At 44.9% G+C, this 26,092-nt stretch overlaps 3 protein-coding genes across 4 annotated transcripts in view; 2 read left to right on the top strand and 1 right to left on the bottom strand.

The window, feature by feature from the left end:
* Klp68D (kinesin-like protein 68D) overlaps positions 1-6,356 on the top strand; it is a 33,733-nt gene extending 27,377 nt beyond the window's left edge. The window contains exons 21-22 of one of the 2 annotated variants that reach the window (XM_077644117.1): positions 152-220; positions 1,839-6,356. In XM_077644117.1, the coding sequence (XP_077500243.1) occupies positions 152-220; positions 1,839-1,956 (187 nt within the window). In that variant the 3' untranslated portion in view covers positions 1,957-6,356. The remainder of the gene's footprint in view (positions 1-151; positions 221-1,838) is intronic. The other variant, XM_077644118.1, reaches the window with a different exon arrangement.
* A 3,463-nt stretch (positions 6,357-9,819) lies between these two features.
* On the bottom strand, positions 9,820-12,075 carry LOC144110111 (small ribosomal subunit protein eS28). The gene is made up of 4 exons (XM_077642927.1): positions 11,971-12,075; positions 11,683-11,730; positions 11,013-11,136; positions 9,820-9,892 (listed from the first exon to the last, which is right to left on the bottom strand). Exons 1-3 carry the CDS (start codon positions 11,992-11,994, stop codon positions 11,014-11,016), a joined length of 195 nt encoding a protein of 64 aa, XP_077499053.1. The 5' UTR covers positions 11,995-12,075; the 3' UTR covers positions 9,820-9,892; position 11,013.
* Positions 12,076-12,226: 151 nt separating this feature from the next.
* LOC144110005 (NADH dehydrogenase [ubiquinone] 1 alpha subcomplex subunit 7-like) lies at positions 12,227-17,735 on the top strand. Its single transcript, XM_077642807.1, has 4 exons — positions 12,227-12,383; positions 12,542-12,588; positions 13,657-13,809; positions 17,614-17,735. The coding sequence occupies exons 1-4, from the start codon at positions 12,324-12,326 to the stop codon at positions 17,654-17,656; spliced, it is 303 nt and encodes a 100-aa protein (XP_077498933.1). The 5' UTR covers positions 12,227-12,323; the 3' UTR covers positions 17,657-17,735.
* The last annotated feature ends 8,357 nt before the right edge of the window (positions 17,736-26,092 follow it).

Genomic DNA, 26,092 nt, shown 5'->3' with positions numbered 1-26,092 from the left:
TTTTATGCAAACAAGTGACTTTTGAGACAGTTAATTTATGAATGCACTGCAGTGTGCTGACAATTATGCAAAGGTGGGAGCCTGTCTTTCTGCCTTGTTTGCTTGTGGCCTATCAAAAAGGGACAACAACCTGTCCTTCTCTTCTCCACAGTCTAAGCATCTTTCAACTACATGGTGAACCCAGGAATAGCCGGAGGGAGAAAAGCCAACGCTCTTCTAGGTGCAACACATTTTCTTCCTTCTTGCACATGGCACAGTTCTAAATGCACCCATTGTGGCAGTTCTGCAACATAGTAGCCAAATGTGGTACCTCGGGGTCTTTATTCATTTGAAAATAGAATTTATTTGAGTGAAGAGGATATAGAACCACTTTGTTTTGGATGAATACTGAGCATGCAGAATGTCCATAGGTTGCTGCACAATGTGTTAAGTCGAAAGCACTAGGTGGTTGAATCTTCTCCAAACATGTAAACCCTTGAAAAACCTTAACTATTCTTTATTATTGCTCTGAGGGACCTGGTACTTCCAATCTCCATTTCTGACCACTCAGCTCAGTGGTGCAACTTACACCAGTTCTTGTTATGAGGTGATGTTTCATGCTTCCCTAAAAGTTTTATGCGAAACTCAGCTGAACTGGTGCTGTTGCGACAACCTGCATCAAGTACATTTCATTATGTCCTCGGTGCTTGTTGTCAAGCTTGTTAAGTGCAATCTTGGCAACCTTGACAGTTGGCAGCCTTTCTGGAATGCAGTAAAATGCTCTTCACAGTGAAGTGAAGGCAGTTGGCACATCCACATTGTGGCGGTAGCTTTGTGGTAGTCCATGTGTAGAGCAAAGCATTTGTCACACATTAGCCACCGCGGTGGCAGAGTGGTTACGGCGCTCGGCTGCTGGCCCGGAAGACGCGGGTTCGATCCCGGCCACGGCGGTCGAATTTCAATGGAGGCGAAATTCTAGAGGCCCGTGTGCTGTGCGATGTCAGTGCACGTTAAAGAACCCCAGGCGGTCGAAATTTCCGGAGCCCTTCACTACGGCGTCTCTCATAGCCTGAGTCGCTTTGGGACGCTAAACCCCCTAAATCAAACCAAACCAAACTATTTGTTACAATGTCCTTTAGTTAGGTTACTAAATAGGGGCACAGTGAGTGGTACCAGCCAGACAGAGGAAATAAGAAATGGCAGAAGCTCTGGATTGACGGCTACTCACCTATGGTTCGAGGCAAGGAGTCAGTATAGCCCACCACTGACTCAGCGGTTGGCATGTTCGGCTGCTGATCCCAAGGTCGCGGGTTCGATACTGGCCGCGGAGGTCGCGTTTTGATGGAGAAACACATAAGGCATCCATGTGCTTTACAATATCATTGAATGTTAAGGAACTCTAGGTTGTCTGTATTAATCCGAAGCCCACCACTGCAGTGTCGTTCATAACACATAGATTGCTTTGTGACTTTGACTTTAAACACCACAATTTACTGTTTACTTTTCTTGAGGGAAAACAGTGGAATTTAGGTCCACAAATCAGGTCACGAAGTATTCAGCACACCTAACGCTTGCTCTGTGCCGGCGTCTAATGAGCAGCTTATGTGTTCTTGGGTGTTTTTTGTGCAAAACGAACTACAATACTAACGGCAAGATGGTCCCAGCTCACAATTGCAATTTTCCTGGCACATGTTTTTTTCTGCACCACACTTCTTTCTCAGCCTGTATGCACTGTTAACTTGTGACAGCGTTATAACTAAGACACGACCTTTCAGAAAGCACTGACTGCACGAAACAGAGTGGGACTCGTCACAAAACTAAAATTTAAAAACTGATGCTTGACCTATCTTCACACGCAGAGCAAAATCTGCACGTCACCGTCAAAAAGAGCTGTCCGAGTCAACATCCGAAGCGTCATCATCATCGACGGCAGGAAGCAACTGCTACCCCGAGTCGAGAGGACTGGTGCCCAAGTGAATGTCAGAGCCCCTACAGGATCCCCAGAAAACGGCCACTCTTCTGCTGCTAGTGCAACTGCTGCTGTTGTTTGCCGCTTGCCTCGAATGCTCACTGCGCGGATGAGGAGACTGTGAGTTTGTGACGGCGATGCGCATTCTTTTCTCTAGGCAAGAGAAATGGGTGAGTGATGCGGCCGAGTCTGCTGCTGCTTGTGTCGCAGTTGAAAGCAGATGTGTTTAAGCTGAAGACGGCTGCATTTTTTTGTAACACGACGAAAGCTGCCACCATGCAGTTGTGTGATAAGTGAGACTTCGCAATTGCATGCATTTGCGACTTCATGTAAGTGACATAACTGCTGTTGTAGGCTGAAACGTGACAGCATGCAGGGGCGCTGGAATAGGAAGTGCGATCGTCACTTGCGTCGAGCGTCACAGTCACAATGAATTTTATGTGGGGGCTAATGTGGTTGTCTGGTAGTCGTACTCAATGACGCAGGACGTCATGCGGTGGTCAAGCTAGTTTGTTTGCCCCAACAATAAGGAAACACGTACATTTGAAGGTGATGTGGCATGAGCCTACTGCTTTTGGTACGGTCACACAAGTGGACAAGCATTGACAAAAGAAAAATGGAGGAAAAAAATAACGGTGGAACTCCAGTTTGCAGAGAAACTAGGCATCGTAAGCATCCATTATTTGGAAATTTGGCCATATTAGTTGTGAGGTATGGCTGATACGACTTTGTAGGCGAAAAATGGTTCGATATTGAGCACATTACCATTGGCACTGGATCAGGAAAGCTCCAGTGAGATGTTCTTACCATCTGCCAAACACGAAATGTCTTTTTCGAAACACGAACTCTTTTTCGTGCGCAGATAAAATGCAGAATGTCTTCATGGACTCATTCCATGGACAATATCGACACAAGTTTCAGTAACTATCAGTTGTGTCATGCAAACATTCCAAAGTTCGAAGCGTGCCCTTGCTTGACGTCATCAAAATGTGCTTGCCGTGCGAGACCTTTGCACATAGCATCTCACTAACTAGAAACGCTGCGTGTAACAAAAACGCTATGTTCAAAGCAAGGTACTTGTAGTGATATGATTTTTTTTAATGCTTCATTTTTGAGGCACGAAAGCGCCACTGTGCAACTTAGTGCTGCTCTGATGAAAGAGTATGTTAGCTTGGGGTTTATAAACATTTATTTGCGCTGAGGGGCGATCTGAGTGACTGATGCAGTGCATGGCTGACGTCTTCATGCACATTCAAGTCGTGCACAAACCACATCTCGGGCATGATGTGTAGCCCACTGGTAACTCCTCCCAACCCAACTAGTGCACTGTGAAGTGGATGCAGTCTAGCAAACCATACTTTGCTCACTTGTGTTTTGACTTAGGAGAAATCATTCTGGACACATGTGAAAGCAGCGAGCTCATAAATGAAACGGAACTGCAATGTGCAAGTTCGACATGCTAGAATATGTGATGCAAGTCTTTATAGGTGTCTCTACTGTAGACTGTCTACCCTACCAAGATGCAAAGCCTTTCACTTGCGCAGTGCAATGCTAGTATAGCGTTATTTATTCGATGCACATAGTGTACTATAATATGGTAGCTAGTTTAAAGGAGTAGAGACACCATGTTGGTAGTGTGTTCTTTATTTCTGATCATATGGGAGACACCAGTAAATATAAATTGCCACATAGAATCCACTTACTCCCAGTAAACAATTTATAGTTGAATTTCCATCTTATGTGTTTTCAGTTTCATATTCATCAGCCACAGGGTGGCTGTTGAAACAAAAACAACGCAAGGGAAGTAAATCATTAATAAATAATTTACCAAGTGATTTGTGTACAGCAATGTCTTATGCACCATTCCAAAGAAGCAAACATGCAACCAAGAATTTGGTGTCGATGCTGCTTTGAAAAAAAGGTTCTAGCAGCTACTGTCAGTACTTACTGCAAAATAAGCTGGACCTTTTCCATTATCCCTTGTCAGTGTCAGTGTATTGATGCAGCTGTAGTCTTGAATCCCACTGCAATGCAATGCGCTCCTGCTAGATTAGGCAGAGCCGGGATATGCTTGATGGGAATTGGAGCAATGTGCCTGAAAAAAAAAAAAATGAATGCCTGCAAGTTTATGCCTGTGCACGCTTCCTAGGCCAGTGCGGATGTCAGTTTGGTACTGCTTGCATATCATTCTCTCCGCTGTGGCGAACCCTAAGCTGTGATAAACAGCAGCCAAAGCTGAAAGTGTAAATGTGTATGGCTAGCTTGTGGTAGTACTAGTTAGTCACAAGTGTTTGTATGGTTTATTGGCAGTGCACACATGCCAATGCTACTTTATAGCATTGTACTTGGACTGAGTATTTAACAACTTCGTGCAGATTTATTGGTGCTGTAAAATTAAAGCGACCCTGAGGAGTAAAAGTCGGTTCTGTGGCTTTGTCTGGGTGAGCTGACATTTATCTGGAAGCAAAAGAAACGTTTATCACTAAGATAAATGCATTTGAAAATTTTCTTGCCACTTGATTCCAACTCGTGATGTCTACATCACGTCTACAGCTGTGACCACCATTTTGAAGTGAATAGCCATGTAGCGCATTGGCCTCTGGGGTCTACGTCCAGAAATATGTGTCGATGCAAGCAGTTCACTTGGGGAATCAGTGGATGATGGCAACATTTGTATTTCCATTTTTGCTGTTTTCTAACTGATAAAAGCTCCATTTTCAGTGAAAGTGCCCTTTTTGCGGTTGGAACACGGTAATCAATCTACACAGGAGAGCCGCAATTCGCCCTCATTGTTCCTTTAACCATGAAGACGTCAAGATTGAGCATTTGTTGGAATACCAGAGCTTTCAATTTGGCTGCGAATGTCCAAATTTTGTAACGTTGAAGACAGAATTGAAATAATCGCTTTTGGGCATCATGTTAGATGAAATGCTGGTGTGCAATGCACTGCAATTGAAAGTGCATTTAATTGGGTTCTTTAAGGTATCACCACTGACACGTTTAGCAGTTGTTATCAATGGTGGGGTCACCGCATTTGTACATGCGTGTTAAAGCTGTTTTATATAGAGTAATGATTTTTCGCTTGCACGCACTTACCCCGGATAGTGGCTCAGATTAGTAAATTCTTGGCACATGCAGCTTATCTGCATCCATGTTTTCACTTCCATGTATCCTAGAAGCACCCTGAGGGATGAACTGTTGATTAGAGACCCTGCTTGTTATTGTGAGCATTCTGTCGCAGCCTCAAACGTGCATTCCATTCTAAATCTGTAGCTAGTGGTGCAGTCATTCTGCTGAATGCAGTTAAGGACTATGAAGCAAACTAGAATAGAAAAAAATAAAAAGTACAATTTTCTTGTTTTTTTTCTTTACCAGTCTGCAAATGACAGCGTGGCTGGCAGCCAGTCATACCAAAATTTCGGCTCTCAAAAGCTACTTTACAACAGCACTGTACAAAAAGGAAAAAAAAAATATAGAATGTGTGAGATGTGTTTCGTGCGATAGTGTACTCTGTGAGCAATTAAAACTCAGCGACAGAACCTTGTTTGATGAGGGGGGTATCTTGAAGCACACTTGTCAAAACACTTCTCAGTTTCTTAGCGTCCGTCACGATTTTTTTTACCTTAATAGACTCTGATGCAGCAGTGAAAATTTAACGCTACCTCTTGATCTTTTCCTTACGAAAGAAGAGAGTGCTTTGCAGATTTCTGTTCAATGAAAGGTTAAGCATACAGTTGCATGATTTTTGAAGAGTTGGGGAGGGGACGTCAGGGACTGAGAAATGTTGATTTTGTTGAAATGTGCTTTAGGGCCACCCCTTGAGAGTGAATTATTTGCTGTCTGTTCCACGCTTTACACTGCTGATGTGTTCAGGTTTGCATGCAGGAAACTAGAGAGCTTCCACCAACTTCAGCATACTCACAGCTTTATTTTAGCATCTACTTTTGCACTCTGATTGCGTGGCATGCAATCTTAAGCCATCTGCGCAGCTTTGCATCGACATTTTTTGTTACGGTGAAGGCCTGTTTTTTACCCAGGCACCTTTGTTAACACATTGCAGCTGGACTGTGTCTGTAATATTGTGTGGAATTTATTTTTTTTCTTTTTCAAAGTACTATAAGAACAATCTAAAAGCACTGAGGTCAAGACATGCAAAGTATTTGTTTCTAGTCGGCTGACTGTACGTGATATTTTCGTATACACTGTTTTAAAGAACTAATTCATGGGTATTTATTAACACTGGCTAACTGCATATGCATATTAGACATGGCAGTTATTTTATCTCTTTCTCTTCAGAGGAGTTGAGTTTATTTTTGGTGTGTGCATTAATTTTTTACGCGGCATTGTCCGTTTATTTTGGATGGGTTGCAAATAAAGACAGAAGGCCATGGTGCCATGCATCTGTGTCTGTTATTCTGTGCTGTTGTGCACAGCGACTTGTTTTCATTGGTTCTAGGCTGGTGCTTGAAAGCTACATGGCATCTATGGCACTGCCGACTCACTTGTGACTGGTTTACATTCATTACTGCCAGTTCTATAGGATCAGAGCTGCTGACTGCATTTTTGCAAATATTGAGAGATTCCTTGATTTTCATTGTGTAACAAGAAAACATGCTTTTAAAAGCAAATACAGAGGACTCCATCTGATAAAATATGCAAGCAATTCAAGATCACAGAACAGGCTTGTGGGTTTTTCAGTGGCAAACAAATTGCAAAAGCTTGTTGCTGGCTCAAGTTAGCCTTCAAGTTGATTGCTATGGGTGACATTGCTATGCTTTGGCTGTATGTTGTGAAAATTCTTTATGCATTTCATTCCTTTGCATCTGTGAACATAGTCTTTGATGCCAGAGCCGACTACTTACATTGTTTGTGTAACTGCTAGCATACAAGTAGCAACAGTATACGGACTGGACAGCTAGATAGGTGGCACCGCCTCTCAGCACTTCCCTCATTACCGGAATGGCCCAGCGCATAGGTGAGCGCAGTCTGTCGTTGGTTTGTGTGGAGTTTGCTTCGGTGCTCTTAATGTTTAGGTGGTGTTGTGCATGATTGTGTCCGGTGAAACAAAGTCTAGGCAGACACATTATGTTGTTGGTTGCACTAACAGCTACGCAAACCCGTTGGACGCTTCTAACCCAATTCATTTCTACCGGTTTCCATCACAACGGCTTCCGTACCAGCACGAATGGCGGGCGGCCTGGATACAGTTGGTTCGAATATGTATGCATGGGGTTGATTACTGTCTCGTCATAGAAACTTTGTGGCAGTTTATAAAATTTTGTTCTAACTGGAGCCGAAGCCGCACTCCTGTATCTGTAGTAGTCATTTTATCGGCAATCAGAGGAATCCAACATCCCTAATTAGAATCCTAGCACCTATAGATTGCCAAGGGTGCTACAAAAGGTAACAGTAGTGCGTTGACTAACTTCAACCTGTTTTTTTACGTCCCAACGCTTCTCTTGAATGTACAGTACAATTTGTGGCAGCGGTTTCACTGCAGCACAAGCAATGCAGCTCCCGTTTAGTTAAGCGCAGGTGGTAGAAACATCTGGGAGCGTAAGAGAAGTGTGTTGTTTGTTAACTGCACACAGAGTAACAAAGCTGGTTGTTTTCAGTTTTAAAAAGTATGACAGTCAGCTGGAGGAAATTTTGATGCTTTAATTAGACCTACAGTGTTTACCAGAAAGCTTTGATTACGCGGGATTTTTGTGCTCTTAAGACATTTTCAACTTTAAGCAAGAAAAAAGTTTGGAAGCGCAATTTTCAGCCGGATAAAATTTTGGGTGGTACGTTTGCTTCATGTAATAATACAAGTTTTTCTTTTAGCTTTAAAGAACTCCATGACAATAAGCTGCGGGAGTCTTTCCAGATTTGTTTTTGCGTGCAATTAGAGATATCACAATTTATAACAACCACCCCACCTACAGGTGCTCTGCAAAAGAATTTTCAGCCTTAAAGTTACTGAATTATGAGACAGCTAGACTAATCATTTTTGTTTATTCCTTGTACCAAGGACATACGAATCACAATAATCTGAAAATAAAAAGCATGAAAAATAAAAGCAAAATGAAGAGACTTCAGTCATCCAGCCATATCTGTAGTTGCTTTGCTCTCTTGTACAAATGTTATATCAGTCACAATAGCGTTTTTTATCTTCTGTGCTTCCAGACTGAGCAAATGGCAAACCAGCAAGCTTCATTTGACAATTAAACCAATCCTTGATACTCAACACGTCGTACACGTGGTTTGCCTCACAAAAGCCTCTTCCCTTTTTCACTATTTCCAGACCGAAAAAAACTAATGCCAACCACAGAATGAACCGGCTACGCCACTCCGCAGACGAGCGTTTTGCCACAGGTGGCACTGTTCTGCTGAGGTGGCTTCAGCCTTATCCATCCATACGGTGGTGCCACACAATGGGCACCCAGTCCCTGTAGAAAGGCAGGTGAATGAACTCTGAAAAGAATTTTTTGTTCCTTCCTATTTTTGTTGTCGAGTCTGTCAGCTTGGTAGGGCTTGTTCAGTTCAATGTGAAGATTCCCTGCATGCAGCACCATTGGATTCACAAGCTAGCCATGAAAGTGCTTCCCTGCCAACACAACCAGCCGAAAAAAATACCAGCACTGTGCAGTGCAGTCACTGCTGCAGGTTATTTACAGATACCGAGATCTAGTGCAAGGTTATTGCAGGTTCCGAATTAATTTCAACCACCTGAGGCCCGTTACGCATGCCAACACTGCACTAACACGAGTTTGATGCAGTACATGTTTTAGCTTACAAGTAATGAGTAGCATTTAATTATCGTTGGCAATGCCAACATCAAGCTTACCAAGCATGTACTAGGAAACACTAATTGGCAAGCCTGAAATGCCGACACTTGAGCATCACTGCTTGAGCCAGCTCCATGGCATGTGCGGCTCTTCTATGTTGGAAGTACAAATTTCACCACTTCACAACTAGATCGCACCTGCTGTTCATGCGAGCTGTTTGCATTTAACCCCTGCTCAGAGACTTGGCTGTTGCAAGCTTTGTTACGTATCCTGTGAATCTTCTACAGCATTTTTTTAACCTCTTTAGTAACATGATCATTACGCCAAAGAAAATTTCCCAATTTCTGTGCAAAACACCAAAAAGCTAACAGGAAAAATGGCCACCCTCTGAAATAACAAAACGTCATTTGTCAGACCCTGTGTCCATGAATTGACAGCCTACTACACCCACTGCAGGGCAAAAGCCTCTCTTATTTTTGCAATTAAGTTTTCTGTACCAGCTGTGCATTACTCGTCAACGTCCAGTTTACACTGGCTACTGAGCAGACTTGTGTAAACTCTTTGGCTCATTATCTTATTCATACTGCCAACGACACTGCCCTCCTAATCTCAGTGCATGCATGTTTCTGCCTATGCCTTAGAGGCTATCTTGCGCTTATTAGCTTTTATACGTCTACCACTTCCTTGTAGGGATAGATGCTTTCATGCTTTGGGAGTTTAATTGGATCATTCATTTCGAGAGAGAGCTTGCCAGTAACCTGTCTAACCATCCTACTACTGTGTACTCTGATGACAGCAGAGAGATTACTGGTACATGTTTGAACATTAAGGTTGTCATCCTATGTGAAAGCTGAACATCCGTTCTGCAGAGATCCCAAATTCAACTTTCCCTCTTATAACTCAATGATGGGCTTCCTCCCTAGTTTCTTCCATTCCCTCTGCTAAGTCCAAGCTAATCTGAGACCTTACCATCTAATGATTGCTACTTCACACCTTTCCAAGGACCACCACATAGCCATTGGTGTTTTTCCAACTAAAACCACATCAAAGCTGGGAGGAGGCAGCAAAAGCTGCTCCACAGAATGGCCCATAACGCAGGGGTGGGGATGTTGCATGTTTATTTGTGGTCACCAAAGAATCCTGGGGTCATCCTCTCATTCTCCAGTGCCACGGTCTGAAAGCAAAACATGAAAAATTGAACCACACAAGAGCAATGTAACTCACGAGCTCGCCAACAAACACAAAATGACCATCTCTGCCAGTCTAACCACAATCTATGTGCAATTTTAAAATATTTGTAGCAAGAGACAAAGAAGCACCAACAAAAGGCAAAGCAGTCCCTTTTTGGTTAGTGCAAAGTACCCCCAAATTTAGAGCCTATATTTCAAAAGAAGAGGGGCCGGAAAGGCACAACTGGTGTGAGCACTAGCACTTCAATCTATGCAAACTAAGCCTATCTCATCACCTAGAGAAGTTGGGTCACAATGGCAGAACAGTAAGATATACTTAGTGACTAGACAGTCAACTTCCTGCAGTTCAACCAGCGATACATTAATGTAGTGTTACACTACCAGACACTCCAACATCACCAAGTACAAGAAAAATTTTGCAAGCTTGCTGCTTCCAAATTCAATACAATCCTAACCAGGCAAGGGTTGGCAGAGGTAATGAAATATCGAAAAAGTAAACAACATAAGAGAATGCAACATAAAATTGACAGAAAAGGTATAGTTTGCTGAAATTAGACTAGACACAATGTAAGCAACTTGGAACACTTTCACCCCAGCAAAATTCTGCAGCTTTAAAGAAGCGGTGCACGACAGTACTACCCATGCACAACAAGTTCACGTTAGTCCACCACACTGACAAACACACGGAACACATCGTCAACATGAATGCCTGTCAGTCCACAAGCCATGACCCCTTTGGCAATGAAAGCATGCCTCATCGGTCATGCACATAATCCAAATCACATGCTGCCAGACTGCAGAAGCATTATCACAATGATGGACAGCCAGCATCTAAATCTGAGCAGGGCTGAAAGGCGCATGCCACACACGATTTTACAGGTATTATGCCCCACCATGACTGCGCACCTTTGCTTTCGTGCAAGCCTTTAGGACCTGCAGCAAGATGTCGCCGTTTGCTGGGCAGTGCATAGTTCGAGTGCCCTACAAGTTGACCCACACTGTATAGAGCCGTGAATCCAAATACGTGTAGACGTTACACGACTGGTTGCCTTACAATCTTTAAAACTAGTGACAACACATTAGGTTGGAGTAGATGCTACTCACATCATCTTAATCTCCTGGCTTCCCTCTCGGACTCGAGCAGGGTGAGGATGTCGCCCTCGCGCACGGGTCCCTTGACGTTCCGGATGATGGACCGGTTGGACTCGTCCAAGAACTCGACGCGGACCTGCGCGAAGACCGCCAGTTCGTCAATACACCACCAACCTCGCAGCACAACGCAAAAACAGGCCTGGCTGCTTCTTCCACGTACTGTCACTGCAGCGATGGCTTGCTGAAATGACTCCTAATCGGCACAACTGCTACCATTGGCAGGATTTCATTCGGCAATGGCCGAACCGAACTCTGCAAACATCTTAGGTGTTAACTCAATGGGTAATTCTGCAGTTTAACAAAAAATCGCTCCCTATAAAAGCGTGCTTCAGTCCATTCAAATTTTCTCGTAAGCAAAGAATGAACCATACGCACTGATTCTTGCCGGCTTTAAGCTACGATAGGCAGGCATATATTGCGTAGAACGTCTCAATCCTACCGACACCCGTAAGCACTCACGAAAAAAACTTGAAGGCACGATTATACACGAGCTCCTGCACGCTCGCTCAATGCAGCTTTGAACGCATTCGTGTTTGAAGCCAAGATACCTGCAGGGCTGCACGGGTGTCAACGTGAGCCGAAGCAATGTGCGGCGGGAACAATAGACTGTGCACTGACTTACCTGGGTACACTGTCCCTGGGACCCGGTACGGCCCAGCACCTTGGTCACCTGCAAGGTGAGACGAAACGAGTTTGTCAGACCGTTGCACGAAGCATGCGGCGCGAAACAAGCACGTCGAGCATTCTCGACATTAAGCCTAACCGCACGCCTGAAGCCAAGAGGCCAAAAATCAATTAGAAACGCCAAGTTACGCAAAAACAGACCGCAGACGATCTCACAGAAAACACCAGTACTATCGTATTCAGTTTTCAGACGTTTTCATGCAATAATAAGCACAGTTGTACTCACACGTGCCAATTTGACTTTCTCCATGTCGGCGGCTGGAAGCGAAAGGAACGCAGCGCGGTAGCCTCGGCCGAAGACACGTGCAAGACTAGGAGCCCAAGATATTGCCAATCTAGCCACCCAATCAAGAGGTAAAACTTCTTAGCAAATTTTTAGGTAATTAATTTAAAAGCAGTAATAAAAGTTTTTAACAAAAATTATTTTTGATAAAGTAAGGTTCATGTTTAAATTATTGATTTGCGTTTGTTTGAATTACAACACGTAAATGCCACTGGTATCCAAGTCAAGCGCTCTAGCGATCCGAGTGAATCCACGTTGCGAGGTGATCGAAGAAGGACGAACCTGCGATTACTGCGATGGCTACAAGGCGCAGTGTATCGCCAGCGGTGGCAATGGTCCGGGAGTTTTTGCTCGGAGTAAGGCAACACAGCTGTGCGCATACATTGCTTCTATTACATACTCAGAGGTGGCCAGTGTTTGTTGAATCATGCCTTTGCGCAGCGAGAGTGACTGATACTTGGTCTGCTCTTCGAACTTTATTTGATTTTCGTTACTAAAACATTTTCTTTTGCAGCGCCAGTGGAACGGTCAGCATAGGTTTCCCGACTCCATTTCTACTAGGTAGGAAACACGTTTGATCTTTGCCTTCGCTAGCTGTTTTGAACATTCTCAGAGCCTTAATATGTATACTGTCCTTCTCACGGTTGAGCAAAATGAATGTAGACGAGTCGCTTCAGAAGCTTACACGGCCCACTGTTCTGCGGTTTTAGGGCGCCGTGTCAGCGGGGGCAGTTATGCCTTTGCAATAAATATGTCTGCGGTCTCGCCGCCTGTGTCTCATCGTCAAAGAAAAATTGCCTTTCCTACCACAGCCACTGAAGACCACTGTCCTCAGCGCACCTTTAGTTACGTACGCGATATCTTACGAAATGCAACCCGAACGACGCTGTTTAGTGACAGTCCCAGCATGACAGGTTAGACAACAATGTTTGACACTCGTCAGGAGAACATGGACGCGGTAGAGCGAATTGCTGCATGTGACCCACTACGGCACTGACCAGAGTATTGTGAATTCGGGGGCGTAGGGTGGGCTGACAAGGGTGGCACTGGTGTGCTTACTGATGCATGTAATATGAATTTCATATTTTACAAAGTTTAGTGCCATTCGCATTTAGCTCGACTTGTGCACAAGAAGTAGATGACTTAAGCAAGGTGGTTCTCGAAGCACAAACCTGGAACAAAAGGGATAAGAGAAGCCTCACAACACTGAGCAACGTTTCAGCAAGGGGTGTTGTCTAGGATTTCATCTCAGACATGGAAAAGAGGACTTTCGATATGGCATGAAGACACATTCTCTTGTTGAAATGATCAATGGACATCCCTATCCTTATTCGGCTCATACAGTCGAAGACATACCATGGGAGAACAGCTTGGTGTATATTGCGAAAACTATTGATTACTCATCTGTGGCGTAATTGGTACGCGTTCACAAGTGTGGTAGCACTCCATCTGTGCAGCTGAGGAAATATGCAGAATCTGCCTCTGCAAGCAAGTAGGCTTGGAAATGCAGCTTGTGTTGTATGCTGTTGGCTGTCCTTATTGCATTCGCATACATTCTTGTTTTTCCTAATTGACGCTATCCGAAATATGTGCTTTTCTCGACCATCTTTTTTTTTTTTACTTTTAAAGGAGCCCGCCACCACCCAATTTGCCTCCAGGACCAGCTTGCAAGCTTGCCGATAACTACTACTACACCAGAGATGCCAGGAGGGAAGTTGGCTACCCAAAAGTCATTGTTGATGGCACAGTACCCTTGAAGCAGATTGCTGATGCTAGCAAAGGGTAACGTATAAAGCAACTGGCATTGCCAGCTATTTTGTGTGTGATCGTGGTACAGTGCTCCAGAAGCACGCTTTGAATATGGCAAGGAAACATATCACATCATCTCAACAAAGTTGCACCATCATGGGCTGTGTATTCCGCTGACAGTGGAATGCAAAGTCCAGCCATCGTTTGTTCCTTGTGGCAGTAGCCTCTCTGGTGCTTTCTCATCTGTGAGATGCAGTGGACCCACTAAAACTGTAGCCTTCAGTGGCCATATGCAAGATCATGTCAGTGTGCTGACAGCCATGAATATCTGTTGGTTGTCAACAGGATGTTAACTTGGCATCTCCATACAACTGGCAACAGTTACTATACAAAGCGCCATCTTAGATGTGCAGAATGAAAAAGCATAGTCTTTGCTTATAAGGGCATTCTTAGAAACATGGTTTCTTGTTTTTTAAGTATATAACAGTTGTATCTTACCGGTACTAACCTACGGTGCAGAACCTTGGAGGCTAACAAAAAGGACTGAACTTTTAAATTGAGGATAGCACAGTGAGCTATGGAAAGAAAAATAACAGGTGTAACGTGAAGATACAGGAAGAGGGGAGAATGAGTCAGGGAATAAACGTGAGTTAAAGGTATCCTAGTCTAAATCAAGAGGAAATGCGCAGGGCATTTGATGTGAAGGCAAGATAATCAATGGTCTCTTAAGATAATGGAGTGGATTCCAGGTGAGGGCAAGCATAGCAGAAGATGTCAAATGGTCAGGTGGGCAGACTAAATTAGGTTAATTAGAACTAATTAGATGGCTGCAGTTTGTGCAGGACAGGGTCATATATGAGAGAGGCCTTCGTCTTACAGTGAACGCAGTTAGGCTGATGGTGATTTTTTGTTCGTGTCTTCATCTCCTTATGTGAAGCCACAAGCCGCTTACATTTTCATGGGGGGTGTCGGAAGCACAAAAGTATGGAGAAAGTGTCACCATCTGAATGCCAATGCACTTCAGTTGAAAGCTTTTATTTAAAATCAATACAAAGGAATTTGAAATGGGCACGTACACAAAATCGACAAGGTGTATTATGAATACTTAGCTGCTAGCAGAACAGTGCTGAGGGATGCATTTAATCGAAGAATGGCACTGGTTGCTCTGGGGCAGTGCAGTTTTCATAGTGCTGCAAGCAGCTTCTGATATGGAGCAGTCATACAGTGAAATATCACTTGAACGAACCTAAGGGAACCTTGAGGAAATGTTTGCTTAAGTGAAAGTTCGCTGAATTGAAATGAGCACATTGCCACTCATTGATTAAACGAAGTATATTCCACGCATTTAGTTGTACCCAAAGGAGTTTAATTTCACAATACTGAAAAATAAATTCATGCATTGTGTTCTTGTCAGTTTCGATATATTGAAGGAATTTTGTTTTGAACTTTTGTACTTGCATTTACCAACTTCAAAAGCTGGGTGAGTTTGTGGTTTTTTATGCACCTTTATTGGTAGAAATGCGTAAAGGCGCGCTCACACTAGCGGGAAGCTTCCCGCAGCGGCACAGCGTCAACGTCGACGCTGCCTCGCAGCTCCTCAGAATGACGCTCACACTGCGCGCGTTTTCTCGCTGCGGTTGTCTTGGAATGTGGAGAGAGGAGGCGCTGAGGGAGGACCCGAACGAGCAGAAAGAGAAGGGGATAGTCACGTGACACTAGAGAAGACTGGAAACCGCACCCTTTTCTCGCGTCGTTGTCATCGGCAAAGCAGCCGCCGAGTGCCCGGCCAGCCGGCCGGCCGGACGCGCGCAGCCTCCGCCTCCGCCGACGGGGTCACTGAACTGGGACCGACGTCACGGTTCACGGTCGGCGCCCATTGGCTGTTCTCGTCAGCGGCACGGGAAAAATAGGTACCGAACCCATCGCTCTGCGGGACGGCACAGCAGGCTGTCCGCGGGAGAAAAACCGGCTTGTGCGGGAAGCGGCACGCGGAAAACGTCCTGCGTTGCGCGTTTTCCCGCTAATGTGAGCGCGCCTTAACAGGTTACACAGGGTTTCAACTTCTTAGACAGATTTGTGTCTCTCTTGCTGAAATTTTCTTTGTATTTTCTTCAAAAACAGTCTTCCATGAATTCTTCTTGTGACTGAAAAAAGATAAGTGCGCTGGCCTTTACGCTTGGCTACTGGTGGTGATGGCTGTGGCTATGTAGCCATTACCAAGCTAAAGTGCATGCAGATTCTCGAAGTTTTTCAAGTGAAAGTGCGGCGCTATAGAGTTCAGCTTCCGAATTGAAGTGTCTCAAGTTTCGATAACAAAAATTTCGGCATATGTGCAGAATTCTGACCCAAAAGCAGGGCACCAGTGCTTCCCAAAATGTTCAGTGAACTAAAGTCGCAGTGTGGTGAAATTTCTTCAGCTGAAACATATTTGCATTGGATACAATGGGATTTCAGCAAGGGATTTCACACAAGTTGGTTTAACAGAAAAGTTCGTTCAAGTGAGGTTCATTCAAGTGCATTTTTACTATTGGGTACAGAGATGGAATACTGGTTGTTACGAGATGTGCGAAGTTTTTGTATTTAGCAAGTACTTTTACATTTGTATAGCACTTGAATTTGTATTCTTGCTTGCTTAGCATTTTGAGGTCTGTGTTTTTGAAATGTCTTTAGAGGTGCACTGTGCTCGATCTCCAGTATCAGGCGCACGCATTAGTAAAGCTTCATTCATATCAAGACATATACACTAATACTTTTAATGAGCTAGTTATTGCTTCGAGCTTGATGTGTGCTCATGCAGCAGTCAATTCAATTTGGAGATATTCCGAGTATTTTGGGACAGGAGGATAATTCCAAAAAATAGCGGCTTTCACCAAAAGCTCTAACGGTGATGTCATAGTGCTATGTCCTTATTAAGTAGCAGACAAATAAACACGTGTCAGAGGAATTGTGCTCTTCATTACTCTGAGGCTCTCCTGACAAGTGCACTTGCACACTGCCAGCTAACAGTAGGTGTCCCTTACATCTTATTTCTGCACATGCATCTGCATTTATGCAAATTAGTAGCAGCTTTTCAGTTTAAATCAAGAACACCGGCTAATTTCGTCATGCAGATTTTGGTCATGAAGTAATTGGGACAACCTTGCAAATATTTGATGCTGTTTATGTTCTATCGGCTTTTAAGGAATGGGTTTAGTGCCATGGTGCTTGTTTTACCATAGGTTCATGAAGCGTCATAGTTTAAGGAACAATGAGAACAAATTGAAGCCGGCCTGTATGTATAGATTGCTGCATTCTAATAACAAAGAAGCTACATTCATTGAAAATGCTGGTTTTCTACCACTGGCCATCTTCACAAGCAAACAGTGATAATGAAATGACAGTTTTTTGTATGTGGATCCTTGAAGCTAGGCTATACCACCATTAATTTCAAAACTGTGTTCACAAAGTTCTATTTGGTCTTGTTTTCACAAGTTCAAATCGAGTAGTGAGAAAAAGAAAGATTAATTTCAAAGCCAATTTTCTAAGCAATAAATGCATATTTTGCTGCCAAACAGACATCATAACGGTCAGAAGATATCAAAGAATCGGATTTTAACTAAAAGCAAAAATTGGGTGAAGATGTTGTCTGTTTTTGTTTTTAAAAGCCGCTTTTATGACAGCTTTTAAAAGAAGCAATGCAAATGTGTCTCAAAAGCCGTCCAGCCACACTGCATGTGCCATTACAGTTATCTATGCTAAGTGTGCTTTGTACTGAAGAAACTGAACACATGGCTCTTGTGTGAGTAAAAACAATGCCAACACCCTTGCTTATCAGTGATTTGTGTTATTCTTTCACAGGGCAATGAAGATCCCGACTCCTGGTGTAAGGTACTTGCCCTGAAAAAGGTCTGAAATAGGGAGCATTACGTGCATATGTAGATGTATTTACAAATAAACAAAGAAAGACTTTACAGTTTCAAGCACAATCTCTAAAGTTGTTACATGTGTTGTGTGCTCCCTTCCAACTGCATGTGCCCGGTCTGAGTTCCAGTGTGAACTGGGTTAATATCCAAGTCACTGTTTTGGGGTTTTGGTTTGGTGGGGAAACCAAAGCCAGCTTGCTCGAAATACCGTTGAAAAACTATTCTGTTTCGTTTCATACATTAGGTACAACACTCTCAAGGCTAGCGGTCTTGTTTGCGCTGCCTGCATCCGCGGCCAAAATGTAGTGCGCTCCTTGTAGTGAGCGAAACATAGTAAATGCCTGCAGGCTTACTACATGACACATTTGTTATCGGCTCCATAAAATGCACTCTTATTGCTGACTACACGCTGTCGCTTTCTCGTGCCTTAGACCACTCGTGCCATTTTCCGCGCAGACTATTTACGTACCTTTCACAGCGTTGCACCTGATGTATGAAACGGAGTATAGTGTAGCAGCTGAAAGTGTGGAGAGATTCAACTGAACACACATTATTTTAATGTATGTGCAGTGTCGATTCCCTGAAAGAGGGAGACCCAAAGGACTTCAAAAAGGGAAGTGGAGCTGGAAGTCCAGCTTTGCTTTCTGAAGGAGGCTCTTTTTAAAGAGCGCAGTTTGGTTGTTAAGAGAGAATAATAATTTAGTAAAGTAATAATATAAAAATATTTGGAAACCTTCAGCAGACTTTGCTGTGACCATTTTATCCAATTATTTTACGACCGAACCGGAAGCAGCGCGAGGCTACTACCTACTGAGGTGCCGACTGTGTTCTCCTGGTTCACATAGCGCCTCCAAAAAGTTATGGTACTGCTTTTTCGACGGAGTGCATCAAGTACTGTTTCATGGCTGTACCAAATTGTGACTGAATGAATTGTTTTTGAATTCGTGATGCTTGGTGCAGTTTTCTAACAGCGCTTGTCACGAGCGTTGCAGCATCCGTCTTTCTCATCAGTCGTTTGTCTTGCGCTGTGCAGCTGAAACGTGGCTCTGCTATGGTGCTAGGTTAAAACCACGTCTAGAATATAAATGACACCCTAAAGCAATAAACATCACCCGGTATCCATGAGACGAGACCTCGGCAGCGTCAAACTCGAATCCAAAACTGCAGCAGCTGTGTAACGAGCGGCTCTTCGAGCATCAGGATTTCCGCGCTGTCGTTTGCCTTTTCTTTGCTACACGAAAATTCGGTTTTAACCTAGCCTCATCGTCATTCCACTACTGCTCCTTTCCGCTCCGAAAACAAGGACCAGATAAGAACGTAGCGTTTTTATACATACACGCTTTTGCCGCGGCGGGGCGCGATCTGCAGGCCTCTTCGGTTTCTTTGAAATTGCACTGTTCGCCAAACAATGCTTACATATCTTCCGTTCAGCTTGCTTATTTCTTTGATATAACAGCAGACATTACACGAGAACAACGTAAAAAACTGAGAGCGAAAGGGCGAAAGACGCTATTTTTTGCATTGAAATGACAACATAGCGTAAGCCACTCTTCCATTAATCGTTTTTAATCGAAGAGATGGGCACACCTAGAATTTTCGAGGCTGTGAAAATAGGTCAACAAGCAATCGCCTGTTTGGGCATCGCATCTGTCTGTCAAGCCAGGAATTTTTCTTCCGATATCGCCAAATCCACAAACGTCATTTGGTCATCATCATCAGCCTGCAACGGCTTCATTATAGCTTTGCGAAGACAGCAGCAGCCGAAAGCAGAAGACGCCAGCTTCGTCGTCTGCTGCACAGCGAACGGTGCATTTGACACCTCGCAGCTGCGTCTGTTCTGTACGATGGATGTTGCATTTGCTAGACATGATTGAAACTTGTTGCATGCCCTGTGCAAGCAGCGCGGCTACCGCGATAAGGATGGCAAGAAGGTCAGCTGCGAATGTTTTGCTATGCCTCATAAATTGCGGTTTCTTAAACGAATAACCCCGGCCGTATGCAAGGACAGCAGAACTTGTACTGTCGCGGAGAGAATGTGGCCCATTCTTCGGCTTTCAAACTTTTCTGTCACATTTCATAAGGGAATAGAAATGTTTCCTACCTTGATGTGCAAGCGCAAAAGTAAATTTTACAGGCGTATGCATACATTTTCGCTATGTAACACGTCACGAGACCACCGAAGCGTGGTCCATATTCTTCTGCCCGCGACTGTACCTTGCCATTCGTGTGTCGTTGAGTATGTTCAGGCCTAAAGTAAACGCTAGTGTCCAGTAGGTATTGACGTCATGCAGTGCTCAGTAACGAGTTGTTATCGGCCGATGAGGGTGGATGGGCCCCTAGTCACCTAGGGCACCAGGTGCGAGATCTTGCCGCTGCCGCGCACCGGTGAGGTTATGCGGCCCTCAAGGTCTGAGCAGGAGTATCCTATCCCTCTGGCTTGGGTTGTGTCTGTTGCATGCCTTCGCTTAATTTTTACGTGGCATTCTCATGCCGTGGCCGTATGCATTAGTTTGGCATAAGCATGCACATATTCCTCCCAAGCCATAACTTCCTAAGCCACTGGGCCACCTGTCGCCTACTCACGCTGCTTGATTGTATTTGGCGCAAACAGTCGAGACGACACCGTAGCTCTCCGCAATAATCTTGTAGCTGCGACATCCTCCCATCTTTACCCAGTCATAGTCTCGACACATGAGCAGTGGGAGGTGGCTTAATAAGTCGTTCGTCCACCCTGACGTCGGAAACTTGAGCATTTCACCGAACGTACGTGACTACACATTTGTCATTTAATGTAACACTCTTACCGCCGTATTCAAGAATGAAACTTAAGTTCTGACTTAAGTTTCTGACTGAAATTCTGACTAATTAAGTATAAGTGGCGAAGAAAGTTTCAAAAACACAAGGATTTATATATTAGAACCCAGCCGGTAGAAGACAAGTGGCCATTACTGAGACATCCGAACTGCTAGGCTACTTCAAGTGGATTTCATTCTTCAGGACCAACTTTGCTTGTACAGTTGCATGTGTTATTAAAAACTTCAATTATGGAGCAATGATAGCATTAAAAAAGCTGCCTGTGTTGAACGTAGAGTAGGACGTTTTTATTTGTGTTGTTGAGTTGTCGTTTCGCACTAGCACCCTCAGTGCACGACGCCGATGACAAAGATGACAAGCATTCCCTGTCATGTGCAAAAAAAAAATCGTTGGGAATTAACGGGGTGCCTTCAGGGAAATCACTACCAGTGGCTCAAAGGTGCGCACATCTGCGAGATCGGATATGTGGGCAGCATATAAGACCAACTAACAGATCGTGTCAGCAAGCTTAATTCAGTCTCTCTCGAGCCTTCATTTCAGTCATTATGATCGAGGCCACCTGCGTGTAAAAAAAAAATAATGAATTAGAAGGGCGTGAGTTTAAAGCGTGATGAAGTGTAGCGCTGAGACGCCGCTTGAATGCTTGGACACGTAAGTATGTATGTCGTTTCGCTACAAGTGCTGATAAACGCTCCTATGTCCGTAATTCACTTTTTTCGTTTTTTGCTTCATTTGAGTATCTTGTTTTAATATAAGCTCATATTATATCGATCATTTCCAATTCGCCAGATCCCTGTTTATTGTGTAAATGCACTAAGCATGCAAATTTAGATAAACTACATTAAATTAAATTGGTTTTTGGGGAAAGGAAATGGCGCAGGATCTGTGTCTCATATCGGCGGACACCTGGACCGCTCCGTAAGGGAAGGGGTAAAAGAGGGACTAAGAGAAGAAAGGGGTGCCGTAGTGGAGGGCTCCAGGATAATTTCGACCACCTGGGGATCTTTACGCGTGCACTGACATCGCACAGCACACGGCCGCCTTGCGTTTCGCCTCCATCGAAACGCAGCCGCCGCGGTCGGGTTCGAACCTGGGTACACCGGATCAGTAGCCGAGCGCCCTTACCACTGAGCCCAAATCTAACGAAAAGTCTGCTTTTGGGGGGCGCATTCGCGGATTGGGTCCATTGAACGATATTCGACTCGCTGCTAGAAATTTTTTTTAAATATTTGCACGCCCCTATTATTTTTTTTTTTACTTTTGTGGCCTTAATTTCCGGCCTTGTTCTGGACCGCCACTCGACTGAAACTATTCACGGAAGCCCAAAATGGAGAAAAAAAATGGCACCTGCCGCGGTGGCTCAGTTGTCAGGGTGTTCGCGGCTATTGGTCCGGAGTGGTTCGAACCCGACCACGGCGGCCGCGTTTCTATGGAGGCGACACGCTAAGGTGCCCGTGTTCTGTGCGATGTCAGTGCATGTTAAAGATCCCCAGGTGGTCGACTTTATTCCGGAGCCCTCCACAACGGCACCCCTTTCTTCCTCTCTTTTTTCACTCCCTCCTTTATCCGTTGCCTTACGGCGCGGTTCAGGTGTCCGCCGATATATGAGACAGATACTGCGCCATTTTTCTTTCCCCATAAACCAATTATTATTATTATTAAGGAAATCATATATTACCAGTTCCGCCATGCAATATTTCGTAAGCCCGGCAAGAGTCTCACGAAGGCGGAGGAATGCTTACTCCTTCGCCTTCATACTAAAACACTGCTGTGCCCGGCAGTCATCAAACATTTCGACCCAGCGTGCACAGGGGAGTGCCCGCACTTTGGACATATTTACCACATGGCGTGGGCATCCCAGGTGAAAATTTGTTCATGGGAACCTACTGGTTTGTACTGGTTCGGCTGGAACCAGCAGGTTTCCTGCTGGTTGTGCTGGTTCCAGCAAGGTGCTTACTGGTTTTCTGTTGGTTTCACTAATTCCAGCATCAGGACTTTTTGCTGTTCTTTTCAGAGGCCTTTTTCCTTTGTTTGCATGGTAGCAATATCCTTCAGGTAACAGAATTTTGCAGCTTAATCTATTCAACTGTGAGCGCTAAAAATTGAATAAATAGTGTCGAAATTTAATGAGGGAGCTTTGTTTATTAACCATTCCCCACTAACACCTGTGGGAGAACCATCTTGAGGGGTATATAAGCATGAGGCAGGCCATATGGTATTAGAACGTGAGTACGAGTAACACTTGGAAGTTGTATGTATATTATAGGGCTGTTGCTATAGCTGCTTTTCAAGTGGGGTTTAAAGCTGTACTTGTGTTAATTCCTACCATGGGTAGATTTGCATGACCCTGCAGGGTGAATTTACCAGTTACCGTTGGTTTCAAGCGTTTTTTGCTCTTTCTTTTTGTGCATGCTTAACGTTTATGAAGTTACTATTTGTTTTAAAGTTTCAGAAAATTTCGAAAATTAAAGGATATATGGCATGAATGATTTATCTACACAGAATTAAATGTAATGTTTCGGTGCTGTATGGAAGCTAATGGCCCCAGCACCTACTGGTTCCATCAGCTGCTGGTTCCATCAGATGCTGGTTCCAGTAGCTGCTGGGAATGTGCTAATAAACCAGTACTACTGGAACCAGTAGGATCCCAGCAGAAAACCAGCAGCAAATTTTCACCTGGGATGCCAATCAACCGCGCGCACCTTCCCCTATTCCCAACCCTACCCGGGAGGACTTGGAGGCGGCCCTGCTCGGCTGCTCTGACCTGGCGAGCCAAAAGGCCCTGGTCGGGCGCGCCTTAGCAGCAGCTACAGCCAATGGGCTCCTGTAATGAGCAGCCCACCTAACCCACTCGCTCCGTGTACATATTTTGAAAATATTTTTTTCAGTCAGTCAGTCAACCCGGGAACTCCTGATCAGTAGCCGAGCGCGCTAACCACTGAGCCACAGCGGCGAGTGAAGGACCACAAGCAAAAAAAAAAAAAAAACTCCAATATAAAAAACGCTAGAAAACCCCCTCCGACGACAGCCTTGCCAGCTCCCTCAGCGGAGGAATGGGACAAGCTCTTGGCCAGTTCAAGAACAACGCAGCTGTCCCTCATCACGCGAGCTCAAGAGGCCGCCCCCGACTGGAGGCCATCCTGAACTCGCCTCAGGCCCAACTAATTCCTTCCCGTTTGTGGCAATAAAGATGTAACCACCACCACCATCCCCCTGCGTTCAAAAGTTCGCGCCATACAAGAAAACTCTTATGGTGAGGTTGCGCTCAAGGCGGAAAGCTGGGCTAGTTGGTGTTTCATCATGAATTAAAAGACTAGCGCATATAACAGAGACACAGACAAAGAAGTAGACAGGACGAGCGCTAAACATCAACTGAGTTGTTTGTATTGTTGTTTGTTGTCTATGTATTGTTAACCCAGTGTGCGCATGCACCACCGAATTGCTTATATGTTCCTTTATGTTCAGTAAACAACTCAGTTGATGTTTAGCGCTCGTCCTGTCTACTTCTTTGTCTGTGTCTCTGTTATATGCGCTAGTCTTTTAATTCATGAGGTTGCGCTCTCTGTTGAGGCTTACTAAAACCATTTTATTTGTTCTTCTTTCAAAATGGTTTCACTAAGCCTCAACAGAGAACGCCACCTCCCCATAAATGTTTTTTTTTCAAAATGGTTTTAGTAAGCCTCAACAGAGATCGCCACCTCCCCATAAGCGTTTTCTTGTATGGCGCGAACTTTCGAACGCAGAGGGATGGTGGTGGTAGTGGTTACAATTATTTGGGCTGGGGCGAGTCCAGGGTGGCCTCCAGTCGGGGGCGACCTCCTGAGCTAGCGTGATGAGGGCCAGCTGCGTTGTTTTTCTTGAACTAGCCAAGAGCTTGTCCCATTCCTTCGCCGAGGGAATTGGCAAGACTCGCCGGAAGGGATTTTCTAGAGCATTCGCACAATATATGGTCTTGGGTAGCGTGCGTCCCGTTACCGCAGTGCGGGCACGCAGGGTCGTATTCGCCGTTTGTGATTAAACATAATCGGTATGGGGCTAAGAATGGCCTGTGTTTGTAGGGGTATGAGTTTCGTAGCTTACGCCCTGTCCAGGTCGGGGAGGGGTACCAGCACTTAGCTAGCGATTTAAACCTCGGGCTTGACGGTCGACCGCCTCGTTTCCGGAGTTACCCGCGTGAGCCGGAACGCATACGAGATTGATGTTGTGATCGAGAGTTCGGTTGCGCATAATTCGCATTGCGAGCGTGCTTACCGAGTTTTTGGCGAAATTTTGAACTGCGCTCTTAGAGTTGCTTAGAATAGTTTTGGTGCGGGGATCCGCGATGGCCAGTGCGATAGCTACTTCCCTGCCTCGCGTATAGAGCTAGCGTGAAAGGTTGTGGCGTTGATGAGGGATGACTGTGGAGTGGCCATGCATTCCACGTATGTTCCGCTTTTGATGTGTTGAGCTGCATCCACGTTCACTGCTCGTGGTTCATGCTCATGCTGTGCACGGCTAAAGCCAATTATCTTCAAGAAAGCAGAGCAAACTAAATTGTTTTAGTAAGTCTCAAGAGAGAGCGCCACCTCCCCGTGACTGTCTACTTTCAGTATGGCGCGAACTTTTGAACACAAAATCGCCGCCAGACACCTACGGTGGGGACCCAATTTCTTCCTTGTTAATTTTTGTAACTAGGCTTCAAAACTGTCACGTGACGGTCCCTCCTGAATGTTTCTTCTTTCGTGATTACAGCCATAGAGTTAATAGATGTTCTTAGCATACTAGAGACGTACTAAATGGATACGTATACCGGTTTACCGGACCCCTCCTGCGCACGCGCAGGGGCTCCCTCTGACCCCAACAATGCCACTGCGCATGCGCAAGAGGGGAAAGGCACAGCGCAGCATAACTAATTGCAAGTCATCTTTGCAATCAGTTTTCTTCCCGTCGGCGTCAGAGCGTGGCTTCTGCGAGAGGTCACATTCAGCAGGCTGCAGGTAACTGCAGCATGCTAAATGGCTCTTGCACAAACGTGCCTCGCAAGAATTCTCCTTTTCTCTTCGTCGTGTTGTAACTAGTTCCTCGGCCTACACGAATAGCGCACAGCCAGCCTTGTGAGCCAGCGGCATACATTTGCATGTTTTCGGAGGTCGACATCTCTTTCACGGTCACGCCACAGAGCGAAGTTGTCGTATGGAAGGAAAATGGAACATATAAGCTACGGCACCCACGCTCCATCTCCCGCCTCGCTCTTTTGAGGTGGGGGAGGGGAGAGGGGGCACTCATTACGGGATCGCGATTACACAGCTCGTTGAGCGGACAAAGGTCACCTTAGCCCCACTTCGCGCGGCAATGACCTCGGTAGTCCGCCCGCGTACGTCTGCGGTCGACACGAAAAGATTAAAGAAAATGCTACACGGTTCGCTACGCCATGCCGAGTACATTCCCGCCAGCACTTTGAACACACGTGCCTGCGTGCAGACGCCAAATTCAATGGTAGGTTTGGCCGACTTGTGAATGAGAGGCATCGCCAACTATCCTCCCACCTTTCACTTGACACGCCGAAAGGGACCACCTGAGGTTCTTTAACGTGCACTGACCTCTGGAATTTTGCCTCCATC

This window comes from Amblyomma americanum, chromosome 11, assembly GCF_052857255.1.
Source record: "Amblyomma americanum isolate KBUSLIRL-KWMA chromosome 11, ASM5285725v1, whole genome shotgun sequence".
Lineage (NCBI taxonomy): Eukaryota > Metazoa > Arthropoda > Arachnida > Ixodida > Ixodidae > Amblyomma > Amblyomma americanum.
This window is presented reverse-complemented; position numbering and strand designations above follow the sequence as displayed.

Coding starts and splice junctions, on each gene's coding strand:
- LOC144110005 (XM_077642807.1), top strand. CDS start 12,324: ATGGCTACAAGGCGCAGTGTATCGCCAGCGGTGGCAATGGTCCGGGAG. Junction 12,384..12,541: donor TCCGGGAGTTTTTGCTCGGA/GTAAGGCAACAC, acceptor TTTCTTTTGCAG/CGCCAGTGGAACGGTCAGCA. Junction 12,589..13,656: donor CCCGACTCCATTTCTACTAG/GTAGGAAACACG, acceptor TTACTTTTAAAG/GAGCCCGCCACCACCCAATT.
- LOC144110111 (XM_077642927.1), bottom strand. CDS start 11,994: ATGGAGAAAGTCAAATTGGCACGT. Junction 11,731..11,970: donor AGAAAGTCAAATTGGCACGT/GTGAGTACAACT, acceptor CTCACCTTGCAG/GTGACCAAGGTGCTGGGCCG. Junction 11,137..11,682: donor CCCAGGGACAGTGTACCCAG/GTAAGTCAGTGC, acceptor GTCTTCGCGCAG/GTCCGCGTCGAGTTCTTGGA.